The 13642-nt window shown below is 44.0% G+C and overlaps 1 protein-coding gene across 1 annotated transcript; it reads right to left on the bottom strand.

Annotated features, from left to right (window-relative positions):
• Window positions 1–2473: 2473 nt before the first annotated feature.
• PIP (prolactin induced protein) lies at window positions 2474–12882 on the bottom strand. Its single transcript, XM_065938923.1, has 4 exons — window positions 12788–12882; window positions 11191–11302; window positions 2919–3033; window positions 2474–2592 (listed from the first exon to the last, which is right to left on the bottom strand). The coding sequence occupies exons 1-4, from the start codon at window positions 12880–12882 to the stop codon at window positions 2474–2476; spliced, it is 441 nt and encodes a 146-aa protein (XP_065794995.1).
• Window positions 12883–13642: the final 760 nt, after the last annotated feature.

The raw sequence follows: 13642 nt of genomic DNA, 5'->3' as shown, positions 1-13642 counted from the left end.
CAGGGACTTGTGGGGTGAGAGGCCACATTGGAGGGAGTCTGGTGCCCACTTAGCCTGGTCACTGTGTATGGGGGAAGCAGTGGTCTACTCTGGAGGGTCTCCAATGCTTGTTGATGGTGTCTGCTGGAACTGGGAGCATGGCAGGCTGCTTTGGAGGGGCTCTGGTGTAGCTCCGGAGTGGCTGCCAGGTTTGGTGGGGCTTTGCTGCTGGTTGAGGATATCTGTTGGGGTTGGCAGGGTTGGGGTGCTGCTTTGGAAGATTGCTGGATGTGTTCGGTCCACAGGTGAACCCAGGATGGGACAAGCAGTGCTAGTAAGTTAAATGGCAAGAGTCAGAAATGGTGCCCATTAGTGCTGGACCAACTAAGTAGACGATGAGCTATAAGAAAACTGCCATCAAAGTGGCACCTGCCAGCCCATCTACACCCCAAAAGTTCCATGATCCCTGCTGCTCTGGCACATCCCTGAAAATTAGTCAATGAGTCTCCTCAAGGTAAGAGATTTTGAAACATCTGCCTTGGTGCCGACACTCTGAGGGAATGAATTTTGGTGAGTTTTCTTGAAGAGTAGTGTCTCAGCTTCCCACAGCCCTCTGGCTCTCCCAGGCGTTGAGCCCCCTGGCTTTCAAAGCCAGATGGCATGGGAGCTTGTCTTCCTGGTGCAGGTCTCCTGGGCTGGGGGCCTTCGTGTGTTCAGAGCCCTCAGTAAGTCTCCCAGGCTGTGATATCCTTCCCACCGATGGGTTAGACCCCCAGGACTGGTCCCAACCAGACTGCTCTTCTGCTCCTCCTATCCTTCTCCATGTGGCTTTCCCTTCTTATCTTTAGCTGTGGAAAACCTTTTCTGCTAGTCTCCAGGTCATCCTCAGAGAGAGCTTCTTTATATGGATTTTGTCATTTGGCGTGTCCCTGGGAGGAGGCGAGTCTACGATCATCTTACTCTGCTTTCTGTCCCACTTCCTGAGTTCAGCGTTTTTAGATTTTACATATAAGTGATATACAGTATTTTTCTCTTTGTCTGACTTATTTCACTTAGCATAATGTCCTCAAGTTTCACCCATGTTGTTGCAAATGGCAGGATTTCATTCTTTCCCATGACAGAATAATACTCACTCCTATGTATGTGTGTGGATGTATGTGTGTGTATACCTGTATATATAGCTTGAGGTTATTTTTTAATAAGGCATGTGGTAAAGCATGTAAATAAAAGTCTTCAGTGCTTTTCTGATACATGTTAAGCATGCAATCACTGTACTATTCTAATTAGTATATCAAGTGATCTTTCCCAATAATTGTGTTTTCTTGCCCTGGATTCTGATACTCATTTATGGTCCTGCCTTCTTGTCCAGATGCAGCGATTTTGTTCCTGTCTCCTTTTTGGCGGCCCCTTTTTCTAGCCTTCCTGACTTGCTCTTAATCCTGCCTGATATTAAAGTGCTTAGTGGCCCTGATCTTGCTGCTGTTTCATGCTCTGGCCTCTTGGCTCCTGCTATTCCATCAGCCACAATGCTCTCTGCCCACTGTGTGCCCCGACCCTGGCTCATATTCCCCTTCTCCCAGGAAGGACTCATTCACCCTCTTTGGTGGAGTCCCTCAGGGTGCCCTCTGCCTTTCAGCAGAAGCCCATTCAGCTTCTTGTGCAGCCCAGTATCTAGTAGACATTCTTTAGTCCACCATCTTTCACTGTCTGAAAAGAAGCAACTGAATAGAACAGAATGCTATTGTTTTTCCCGGGGTTCCATAGATTCTGCCCCTGACTCTGGTAGAGGCAGGGTGACTCTCATCTCCTGGGATCTGAAGCAGTTCCTGGGGGGAGGAGGGTGTGTGGGGCAGTGGGATGTAGAAGGGCCAGGGCACAGGGGGCCTTGAGGTTCCTGTCCACTCTCTGCCCATCACTCGCTATGAGTTTTAGGGGCACTGCTTTCCATTTCCATGCGAATGACCCCTCTCTCTTTCTCCTCTTTCATGGACAGTTCAGTTCAGTTCAGTTCAGTCACTCAGTCATGTCCAACTCTTTGTGACCCCATGGACCACAGCTTGCCAGGCCTCCCTGTCCATCACCAGCTCCCGGAGTTTACTCAAACTCATGTCCATTGAGTCGGTGATACCATCCAACCATATCATCCTCTGTCGTCCCCTTCTCCTCCCGCCTTCAATCTTTCCCAGCATCAGGGTCTTTTCCAATGCGTCAGTTCTTCGCATCAGGTGGCCAGAGTATTTCATGGACAGGGAAAGCCCAAAAACTCTTCTCAGTAAAGGTCCTTTGAAAGAGCAGAGCCCTAAAAATTCTGGCTGTTCTGAGGCTCCTCTGGGGTAGATTTTGTAGGAAAGACACAGCAGAAGTCAGAGAAGCTTGTGAGAAGTTTATTTTGGAGACTAAAGTTAGCTAGTTGACCCCACCAGCTTTCCTTGGAGGAAATCATCTGCTGGCGGGGTTGGGGTATGCAGAGACAACGGCTTCCGTTTAGATCAGACTATGGTAGGCTCTTGGTGATAGAAAAGCGATTTGCTTTAATAGGCATCACTGCCCAGTCATTTGGGCAGATACCTAGTTCACGAATAACGTCAACCACTGCTGTTATTCTTACAGTACCTGAAAGAGATAAGGCAGGACAAAGATCATCTTGGATAACACTCCGACCTCTATGCCTTGGCTTTTCTGCCATCACCAGGAATTTCCCCACTGGGATTCAGTTTCCCCAAATCATTTACAAATATAGGCCCCTGATTAACTTTTCTCCCAAACCTTTCACCTTTCAAGTTGGGCCGAGTCCCCCCACATTCTCTCCGCCTCTTCTTCCCTCCCTTCCTCTCTGCCCTTCCCCATGGAGGTTCTGATCCAGATATAGAGCCACCTTTCTCTTGTGTTTTTTCCCTCCCTGGAGGACAGTTCTTGGCTCGGTCATCTCCTGTACTTACTGTTGGTTTGCAAGTCCCAGAAGAAGCTCCTTGAGTGACTGTCACAGAGGCAGGAGGTGTATTTATAATTAAAATTGCCTTCCATTGGAATGTTGCTTAGAAGATAAGATTTAATCTGGGGAGAGAGGACCCAGTGTTAGCTTGGGGATGGAAGAGTGAAAGACAAGAATGGGTGAAGGGGGAGGAAGACCTGCTTAGTGATTGAAAGGCAGGGATGGGTGTGGGTCAGAGGCAGGAGGAGTCAACTACGTGGTGTCATCTAGGTCAGAAGGTCTTCTGTCCTCATGTCCTCAAATTCCTGCTGTAGCAGCGTGGGTCTAGGGCTTGGGAGGAAAGAGGTAAGTGAGTTCACAGGGCTCGCTTCCCTAGTCAAGGCTGTCCAGAATTGGCCTGTGACCACAGCCTGCCTGCTTGGGTGTGGAAGTCAATGCCAGGCCCTGTTGCCAGACTGTCCTGAGCCCCAGCCGTGCTCCTCTAAAACTCTGTGACTTTCAGTAATTAGTGACCTTTCATAATTAGGGTGATGTGTCTCACCCTGGCTTTCCTCAGCTGTGAGGTGAAAGCAATTACTCACCAATCCTGGCTGCTATTTATGGGTTCCAAATGGGATTGAGATCTTGAAGTTAGTTTTCCTTTTTCAAATTGAGAGCACTTTACAATTTAAGATCCCAGAGTATATGGGCTTCCTTGGTGGTTCAGTGGAAGAGAATTCGCCTGCTAATGCAGAATACATGGGATCTGCCTCTGGGCTGGGAAGATCCCACATGCCACAGAGCAAACGAAGCCCATGCAGCACAAATATTGAGCCTGCAGCTCGACAGCGCATTCTCCGCAAAGAGAGAATTCACTGCAATGAGAAGCCTGTTCCCTGCAACTGGGGCGTAGCCCCTGCTCACTGCAACTAGAGAAAAGCCACACAAAGAAGACCCAGCACTGCCAAAATTAAGAAGCTAAAAAAATGAAGATCCCAGAGTATAGCATGTGTAAGTTTCAGTGGAGTCAAGAAGCTTCTGTCTAGTTAGTGTTCAGCACGGGAGTTTTATTCTGGGGTCCATAAACCCAGAAAGACCTGTGGATAGTATTCAGTGAGTCTCTGTATTCAGGTGGAAAGAAGTTTTATCTTTATTTTTACTAGACTGTCATTGAAACTGAGCACTTCTGTTACAAAGGTCATCAGTAATCCATGGTGGTATTAACAGTATGCGTGATCTTATCAAGAAGAGAGACATATATATGTTTGCACTACATTATAATTTTAGAGATCTTGGAATATTGTCTCCTCATCACTACCTTAGTGCTCTATCAGACTGACATGCATGTTCATGGCTGGGGTCATCAGCTTCTTTCCTGCAACTTGCCCAGGTAACTGGCAGCTCTGAGCTGAATGGCCTGTCAGCCCCAAACAGTGAACTCAAATGTTCTCACCTTTGGAATTTTACTCAGAATACTTTGGACATCCTGGTGTTTCTATAGAGAAATCTACCCTTACCTTGTTTAGTTTTTATTACATTTGCAACAGTGTATCTTCATCTATCCCCCTTCATGGATCACAGTATTGTCATGGCAGAGAGTCTTGTATAACTCAATAAGGCTATGAACCACACTCTACAGGGTCACCCAAAATGGATGGATCACAATGCGGAGTTCTGACAAAACGTGGTCCACTGGAGAAGGGAATGGCAATCCACTCCAGTATACTTGCTTTGAGAACCCTATGAATAGTAAGAAAAGGCAAAATGATATGGCACCAGAAGATGAGCCCCCAAGGTTGGACGATGTCCAATATGCTACTGGGGAAGAGCAGAGAAATAGCTCCAGAAAGAATGAAGAGGCTAGGCCAAAGCAGAAATGACACTCAGTTGTAGACATGTCTGGTGGTGAAAGTAAAGCCTGATGCTATTAAGAACTTCACTGCATAGGAACCTGGAATGTTAGGTTCATGAATCAAGGCAAATTGGACATGATCAAGCAGGAGATGGCCAGAGTGAACCTTGACATCTTAGGAATCAGTGAACTAAGACAGCAATGAGTGAATTTAATTCAGATGACCATTATATCCATTACTATGGGGAAGAATACCTTAGAAGAAATGGAATAGCCCTCAGAGGCTACAAAAGAGTCTGAAATTCAGTGCTGGGTGCAATCTCAAAAATAACAGAATGATCTCAGTTCATTTTCAAGGTAAATTATTCAACATCACAGCAATCCAAGTCTATGTCCCAGCCACTAATGCCGAAGAAGCTGAAGTTGAAGGATTCTGTGAAGACCTATAAGACCTTCTAGATCTAATGCCAAAAAGTTATGTACTTTTCATCACAGGGGATTGGAAAGCAAAAGTAGAAAGTCAAGGGTTATCTGGAGTAATAGGCAAGTTTGGCCTTGGAGTACAAGATGAACCAAGGCAGAGATAGAACACACTGGTCATAACAAACACCCTTTTCCAACAACACAAGAGACAGCTCTACACATGGACATCACCAGATGGTCAATACTGAAATCAGATTGATTTATAAGCTTTACAGCTGAAGATGGAGAAGCTCTATACAGTTAGCAAAAACAAGACCTAGAGCTGACTGTGGCTCAGATCATGAGCTCCCTGTTGCAAAATTCAGTCTTGAATTGAAGAAAGTAGGGAGAAACAAGAGACAATTCAGGTATGATCTAAATGAAATCCCTTATGATTATACAGCAGAGGTGATGAATAGAGTTATGGGATTGAATATGATAGCAGAGTGCCTGAAAAACTATGGACAGAGGTTCATAACATTTTACAGGAGGTGGTGACCAAAACCATCCATAAGAAAAAGAAATACAAGAATGCAACATGGTTGTCTGAGGCTTTACAAATAGCTGAGAAAAGAAAAGAAGCGACAGGTAAAGGAGAAAGGGAAAGATATGCCCAACTGAATGCAGAGTTCCAGAGAATAGCAAGGAAAGATAAGAAAAGTTTCTTAAGTGAACAATGTAAAAAAATAGAGGAAAACAACAGATTAGGAAAGACAAGAGATCTCTTCAAGAAATTTGACATATCAAGGGAATATTTCATGCAAGGATGGACATGATAAAAGATAGAAATGGTAAGGACTAACAGAAGCAGAAGAGATTAAGAAGAGGTGACAAGAATACACAGAAGAATTATACAAAAAGGTCTTAATAACCTGATAACCATGATAGCATTGTCACTTACCTAGAGACGGATATCCTGGAAGGTGAAGTCAAGCAGGCCTTAGGAATTATTAGAGTGAACAAAGCTAGTGGAGGCGATGGAATTCCAGCTGATCCATTTAAGATCCTAAAAGACGATGCTGTTCAAGTGCTACACTCAATATGTCAGCAAATTTGGAAAACGTTGCAGTGGCCACAGGACTGGAAAAAAATAGTTTTCATTCCAGTCCCCAAAATGGGCAATTCAAAAGAATGTTCAAACTACAGCACAATTGCAGTCATTTCATATGCTAGCAAAGTAATATGCAAAATCCTTCAAACTGGGCTTCAGTAGTATGTGAACTGAGAAATTCCAGATGTACAAGCTGGGTTTAGAAAAGGCAGAAGAGTCAGACATCAAATTTCCACCATTTGTTGTATCCTAGAAAAGCAAAGGAATTCTAGGAAAACATCTACTTCTGCTTCATTGACTACACAAAAGCGCTTGACTGTGTGGACCAAATCAAAGTGTGGAAAATTCTTAAAGAGATGGAAATACCAGATGATTTTACTTGTCTCCTGAGAGACAAGAAGCAACAGTTAGAACTGGACATGAAACAACAAACTGTTTCAAAATTGGGAGAGGAGTACGTTAAGGCTGTATATTGCCACTCTGCTTATCTAACTTATTTAGCTACATCATGCTAAATGCCGGGCTGGGTGACTCACAAGCTGGAATCAATATTTCTAGGAGAAATAACAACCTTAGATATGCAAATTATACCACTTTAATTGCAGAAAGCAAAGAGGAATTAAAGAACCTTTTGATGAGTGTGAAAGAGGAGAATGAAAAACTGGCTTAAAACTCAACATTCAAAAAACTAAGTTCATGACATCTGGTTCCATCACTTCATGGCAAATAGATTGGGAAACAGTGGAAACAGTGACAGACTTTATTGTCTTGGGTTCCAGAATCACTGCAGTTGGTGACTCCAGTCATGAAATTAAAAGATGCTTGCTCCTTGGAAGGAAAGCTATGACAAACCTAGACAGCATACTAAAAAGCAGAGACATTACTTGGATGATAAAGGTCCATATAGTCAAAGCTCTGATTTTTCCAGTAGTCATGTATGGATGTGAGAGTTGGACCATAAACAAGGCCGAGCACTAAAGAATTGATGCTTTTGAATTGTGGTGTTGGAGAATACTCTTGAGTATTCTTAGACTATTCTTGGAGTATCCCTTGGACTGCAAGGAGATCAAACCAGTCAATCCTAAAGGAAATCAACCCTGAATATTCATTGGAAGGACTGATGCTGAAGCTGAAGCTCTAATACTTTGGCTACCTCATGTGAAGATCTGACTCATTAGAAAAGAACCTGATGCTGGGAAAAATTGAAACAGGAGAAGAAGGGGACAACAGAGGATGAGATGGTTGGATGGCATCACAAATTCAGTGGACATGAGTTTGAACAAACTCCGGGAAATGGTGAAGGACAAGGGAGGCCTGGTGTGCTGCAGTCCATGGGGTAGCAAAGACATGGACATGACTGAGTGATGGAACAACACAACAAAAAGGCATCCAGTCCCATCACTTCATTCAAATAGAAAAGGAAAGTGCAAACAGTGACAAATTTTACTCTCTTAGGCTCTAAAATCACTAAGGATGATGACTGTAGCCATGAAATTAAAAGATGTTTGCTCCTTGAAAGAAAAGCTATGACAAACCTAAACAAATTATTAAAAAGCAGAGACATCACTTTGCTGACCAATGTCCGTATAGTTAAAGCTATTGTTTTTCCAGTAGTCATGTATGGATGTGAGAGTTGGACCAGTCAGTCCTAAAGGAAGTCAACCCTGAATATTCATTGAAAGGACTGATGGTGAAGTCAAAGTTCTGATACTTTGACCACCTGATACAAAGAGCTGACTCAGTGGAAAAGGCCCTGATTCTGGAAGAGATCAATGACAGGAGGAGACGGGGCAGCACAGGATGAGACCATTAGATATCATCATCAGCTCAATGGATGTGAGTTTAGCAAACTCTGGGAGATAGTGAAGGACAGGGAAGCCTGGCATGGTGCAATTCATGTGGTCACAAAGAGTTGGACATGCCTTATGAAGTGAGCAACAACAATCTTTATGAATCAGAATTTTCACTACTTGAATAACCAAAACAAAAAATTCCTAGTCCCTTGGATGTCCAACAAAACAGCTGTGATTTGTTGCCAAATGCTAGTGTACAGTTTAAGGTCCTTGCTCAAGCTTCACAATGACAGCCATCATACATATAATCTCTAGAAAATAAAATTTAGCTTGTTTATATTTAAGTATGTTGCCTTTTAGCTAGTGCGCCCATAAAAGAACTCACATATATAGCTGTATCACAAGTTAAGTTTTTAAATAATTTTATCATTTTTCTTTAATATGTCTGTTTTCCTTTGTAACCAGTGCATTTTATTTACAAATTTAGAGCAATTTTCTGGTAAGAGTTCCAAGACTAGCAAAATGGTCCAGACCACAAATGTTTAAGCACTTGGTTAACCCTATGTTTTCTTCAACATTAAATGATTATATGGTGTTTATATTCAAACACATGATTGAGGGTATAGTCTATTCCATTTTAAAAATATTTATTTGTATTTATTTATTCATTTGGCTACCCTGGATCTTAGTTGTGGCACAAGGGATCTATTGTTGCAGCATGTGGGATCTAGTTCCCTGATCGGGTCCCCTGCCTTGCCTTGGAAGTGCAGAGTTTTAGCCATTGGACCCCCAGGGAAATCCCAATCTATTCTCTACTTGTCTTTGTGATCTTTAGTACCTCACTTGATCAAGAATTTAGTTACATAAACATTATAATTAGTAGAAAATGAATATTGGGTTCTAGGAGCATCACACCTATAAAATTATATTTTTTCCAAAGTTTTAAAAATATGAAGGTGTATTCATAGTTATACATTTATTTCATGCTTGTATGCTAAGTTGCTCAGCTGTGTCTGACACTTTGTGACCCCCATGGACTCTAACCTGCCAGGCTCCTCTGTTCATGGGATTCTCCAGGCAAGAATACTGGAGTGGGTTGCCATTTCCTTCTCGAGGGGATCTTCCTGACCCAGGGATCGAACCTTCTCTTATGTCTCCTGCATTGGCAGGCAGGTTCTTTGTTGCTAACACCACCTGGAAAGCTCACACTTATTTTATAGTTATACATAAATTCTTTCTAATTTGCAGTGTCATTCATTCTATGGAGTTCTTTGTCTTTGACTTGTACTTGGTTAGGTTTTAAAAAGATTGCTTTATTTTATTATACTAGCATTGTTCTTAAGACAGTTTTGTTAATCACAGCAGCAAAAAATTATATCAGGTGTCAAATTGTTGATTAAACACAGTTTTTTTACACCTGTTACATTCTCAGGGTTGGAATTGGACTTCCATAATCTACCACCACTAGAAATTACCATTATCACAAAACGTTTATGCCCATCTTCACATTCTTTTTTCATCTGTGTTTTTGATAAACAAAACACAAAATTGAAAAATTATGATTCACCCTCCCTCCCACCTCTAATTAATATACTTTAATATATACATGTTGGATTGTAAACAGAAAAATTGGATAAAGCAGCTGTATTACTCTTTGGTCAATGATCAGGAGTCTTTCTCCTATAGGCGTGGGGCCATTTCTATAAAGTAGTTTAATGAATAACAATCCTCACACTCCCAATTTTGTTTTCTATTTAGTCCCTGTCCTTAAAGTCTCTGGTGACTCAGAAGATAAAGAGTCTGCCTCCAATGTGGGAGACCCATGTTCGATCCCTGGGTCAGAAAGATCCCCTGGAGAAGGGAATGGTAACCCACTCCAGTGTTCTTGCCTGGAGAATCCCACGGACAGAGGAGCCTGGTGGGCTAGGGTCCATGGGGTCACAAGGAGTCAGACTCGACTGAGAGGCTAACACTGTGACATCCAAATCTAATTTGAATTCCGAAGCTGTCAGAAGGTACCTGTGCTTCTTAAGAGATGTCTTTCTGGAATGAGATGGGTTAGATGCATGGATCTTGGTCCTTGAACAAAGGTGGCTAACAAGGGATGTTCGTGCCTGCTCAGTTGCTCAGCTGTGTGCGACTCTCTGCACCGCCATGAACTGTAGCCTGCCAAGCTGCTCTGTCTATGGAATTTTTCAGGCAAGAATACTGGAGTGGGTTGCTGTTTCCTCCTCCAGGGAGATCTTCCCCACCCAGGGATGGAACCCGCATCTCCTGTGTCTCCTGCATTACAGGTCGGTCCTTTATCCGCTGAACATTGAGGAAGCCCCTAGCAAGGGAGGATCGTGCTTCTGTGACAACACCAGAGGAGACTGTCAGTGAGGTGGAGAAGGACACACTCTTCCTGGGGTGAAGTTCTGTGGGTTCAACCTGCACAGGTCCTTTCCACGGGACGCAGAGCAGTCAGATAAGAGGGGGCCTAATGCACGTTATCCTTGGAGATCCTCTGGTCTACATCCTCCCTCTCACCACTGCTGAACTGGGAGAAAGGGAGAAGGGTGTGCTTTCCTTATCAGAGAGGAGGGGTCGGAACAACGGTCAACTTCTGACAAAAGAGCAGACAAAGCCAAAGAACAGAAGAGTGAGAAGAAAGCAGACTCTGCTCAGGGCTTCCTGAGGAGGAGGGTTCATAACCTGCCTGTTGTTGGCACCACATCTCGTTTCCCCACTTGCCTCAACCTCCCAGATGGGATTGTGGGTTTTCCTTCTGAGGCTCTCCACGCTCCTGTCCTTCATCTCAAACGGTCATACCCAGGACCTGGGGAGGGACTCTCACCCATCCTCCCCCACATTTTTCTCTCTTCCCTCTTAGCTGTGCTTCTCCCACTAGTCATGCCTTCTGTCTCCTCCCTCCCACACTTGTCTGGATTGCGGGGGTCCCTACATCTGTAAAATCACAGTAGTCATCTGCTCTGAGACCCCATGATTATTCTGAGGCTCAAGTATCTATATGAGCATTGGGAGCAGGAGTGTGGGGGTTCATTATGTTATTAATTACATTATGCAATATTGAAGTCAGAGCTTGATTTAACCATATTTGTAATTAGGAATCAGACTTTTCCCAAGGTGGGCCTCTACTTACCACCATGCATTCCCTCAGTTCTGTTGAAACTTTAAGCACCAGCGTGGCCTCTTCACTCGCCTCTGCTATTTGCAGCATCTGCAGGTCCATTGTCATCAAACGTCGACTGGTTCTGGGAAGAGAGAAGCAGGTCGGAGATCAGAAATCAATCCACAAGAGACGGGGCTTGCGATCAGCAGGACCAAGGGAACAGAGAAGGTGCGGAGGAAGGAGATGATGAGAGCAGGATCAATCACTCAGCATCTGAGTCTCCTGAGAACTTTTGATTTGGGCTTGTTTTGTACAGATTAGGTGTGCTTACTAAAGCAACTTGAATTCTTTATTTTAAAGCTGAACATCTTCTTTCCTTGCACTGGTTATCCTCGTTTGCCCCAAAGCAAGGAACTACCTGGGATGAGGGGTTTTCTAGTGCTAAAACCAAGAAACTCCTGAGCAAACTGGGCTGGGTGGTCACCTTAATTAGCACAGCTTATTTCAACTACTTGCCATGCCTCAGGGCTGAATAGAGTGGTATCTATATCTGAACTTAATCCTCACTCAGTGTTTCTTGATGCCTCCACATTATACCAGCTTCTCAAAATCCCGAGGGTTTTTTTTCCAGGATAGGACATCTGGTCACACTACAGAGATCACCACCAGAATCATATTCCAGAAACCTAGCATTCCAAACTCTCTTCCTGTAGAGAAAGCTTCCAAGATATGCTGAGTGATTCTGTTCCTCCCCAGACCTTCGCTCCACTTCCTACTCACTCCATTCTGCTTGCCCAGTTTCTCGCTTCTGTCAAACGTGGACCCACAGTGAACTAGCTTCTAAACCTGCATCTCCTGATATCAGTGTTTGTGGGGCAAGGGGTCCTTGCCTTCGTCTGTGGTCTTGAGAATAAGGAGAATGTCTAAGTTGCTGGGTCAGAGCAGCCTCATACCATAGGGCCAAGGATCTGTGACCACACCCTCTAATCCTTTCCTGAGTCCTGCCCAAAGCTTCCTAAAGCTATTGTTGGAGCTCTCTGACCTGCTTCATCTTCTCTTCTAAGAGGGAAGGTATGAGAAGGTGGGGTTTTCTGAGCAAAATTCTCACAAAGATATTGACTATGGACAGGATGTGGATCAGAGCTTTGCCTCAGAGGTAAAGAATCCACCTTCCATGTGGGAGCCTCAGGTTCAGTGCCTGGGTAAGGAAGATCCCCTGGAGAAGGAAGTGGCAATCCACTTCTGTATTCTTGCCTGGGAAATCCCATGGACAGACGAGGCTGGTGGGCTATAGTCTATGGGGTCACAGAAGAAACATACACATTCTAGCAAGTAAACAACCACAGCAACAGTTACTTACAGCCTGCTTAAACACTGGGAGCCTTATTTCCATGGGCAACCTAGAAGTACCCAGTGGAAATGTGAGGGAAATTGATTACACTCCCTAAGAGGGGAAAAATGGGGCTAGGCGTGGGGTTCATGACAGTTCCTGGGACTAGAGTTCTGGGAAGTTGAAAAAGTTTTCAGGAGCAGATATGCAGATTTCTAGAGTAGGAGTGGAGGAGCCCCCTCCCGACCCAATTTTTTTTGTTTTGTTTTTAATGAGGAGAAGAAAGTCTTGGCTCACGTGTCTTCCTGAGCTTTGGTGGTCCCCAGCTGCAGGCAAAGAATCAGAAGCAGGGCAGCAGGGCTGGCCCTGAGCAGGAGATGGAGAGAGTACATGCTGAAAGAGACAGAATGTGATGTCCTAGAGAAGTAGGATCCCAGGTGCTCAGCACAGTCTTTATACGCAGATCAAGGAAGTAGAGAGCTGCCAAGCAGATCCATGTTGTCAATCATACATTTATCCTCCCCACGCATGATCTTTCCTTGTTGAGCTAAAGTTTGTTTTTCTATGGAAAAAGTCAACATTCAGCTTGAGTGTTAAGAGTCTGCGAGAAGAATTAGATAACCCTTCCTCATTTTCTATCAGAGTTTCTTAGAATGGCCAGGACCTCAAAAGTTATACCAAACTTTCCCTAATTGACAGAAATGATTTCTTTCTCCTCATCCTTTCATATTTGTCTGTCCTGCTCTACATGGTCTCAGCTTCAGTCACTCCTCTGATAGTCTCTGGAGCCAGAGAATCCAGCTATGGGAGCAGATTTCAGATCTCAGTCTGGGGCACATTTACTTGATCCCCTTATTAAGTTCAACAGGACATGTTCAAATCCTTTTTCAGAAACTAAGGTGATCAAGTTCTCCCCAAGGGCCACCGAAAAATCATATGGTGGGGGAACTAGAGATGGGCTCCTCTGGATGACGGAAAATTGAGGTCACAGCACTGGGTGACTTGAAGATATTTGTGATTGTAGAGTCCTTCTTAACTTCAGGGTTAATGATACATCTTACAGATGCCCAAGACCCCTAGCTGCCCCAGAGTCTCCAGTGCAGGCTGTATTTTAACTCTAGACAATTTCTGTACATGGCTGGCTTTCCTAAA

Source organism: Muntiacus reevesi, chromosome 6, assembly GCF_963930625.1.
Source record: "Muntiacus reevesi chromosome 6, mMunRee1.1, whole genome shotgun sequence".
NCBI classification, from domain to species: Eukaryota; Metazoa; Chordata; class Mammalia; order Artiodactyla; family Cervidae; genus Muntiacus; species Muntiacus reevesi.
This window is presented reverse-complemented; position numbering and strand designations above follow the sequence as displayed.

Coding starts and splice junctions, on each gene's coding strand:
- PIP (XM_065938923.1), bottom strand. CDS start 12,882: ATGTACTCTCTCCATCTCCTGCTCAGGGCCAGCCCTGCTGCCCTGCTT. Junction 11,303..12,787: donor ACCAAAGCTCAGGAAGACAC/GTGAGCCAAGAC, acceptor CTCTCTTCCCAG/AACCAGTCGACGTTTGATGA. Junction 3,034..11,190: donor AACTGAGGGAATGCATGGTG/GTAAGTAGAGGC, acceptor CTCTCTCCCCAG/ATTAAATCTTATCTTCTAAG.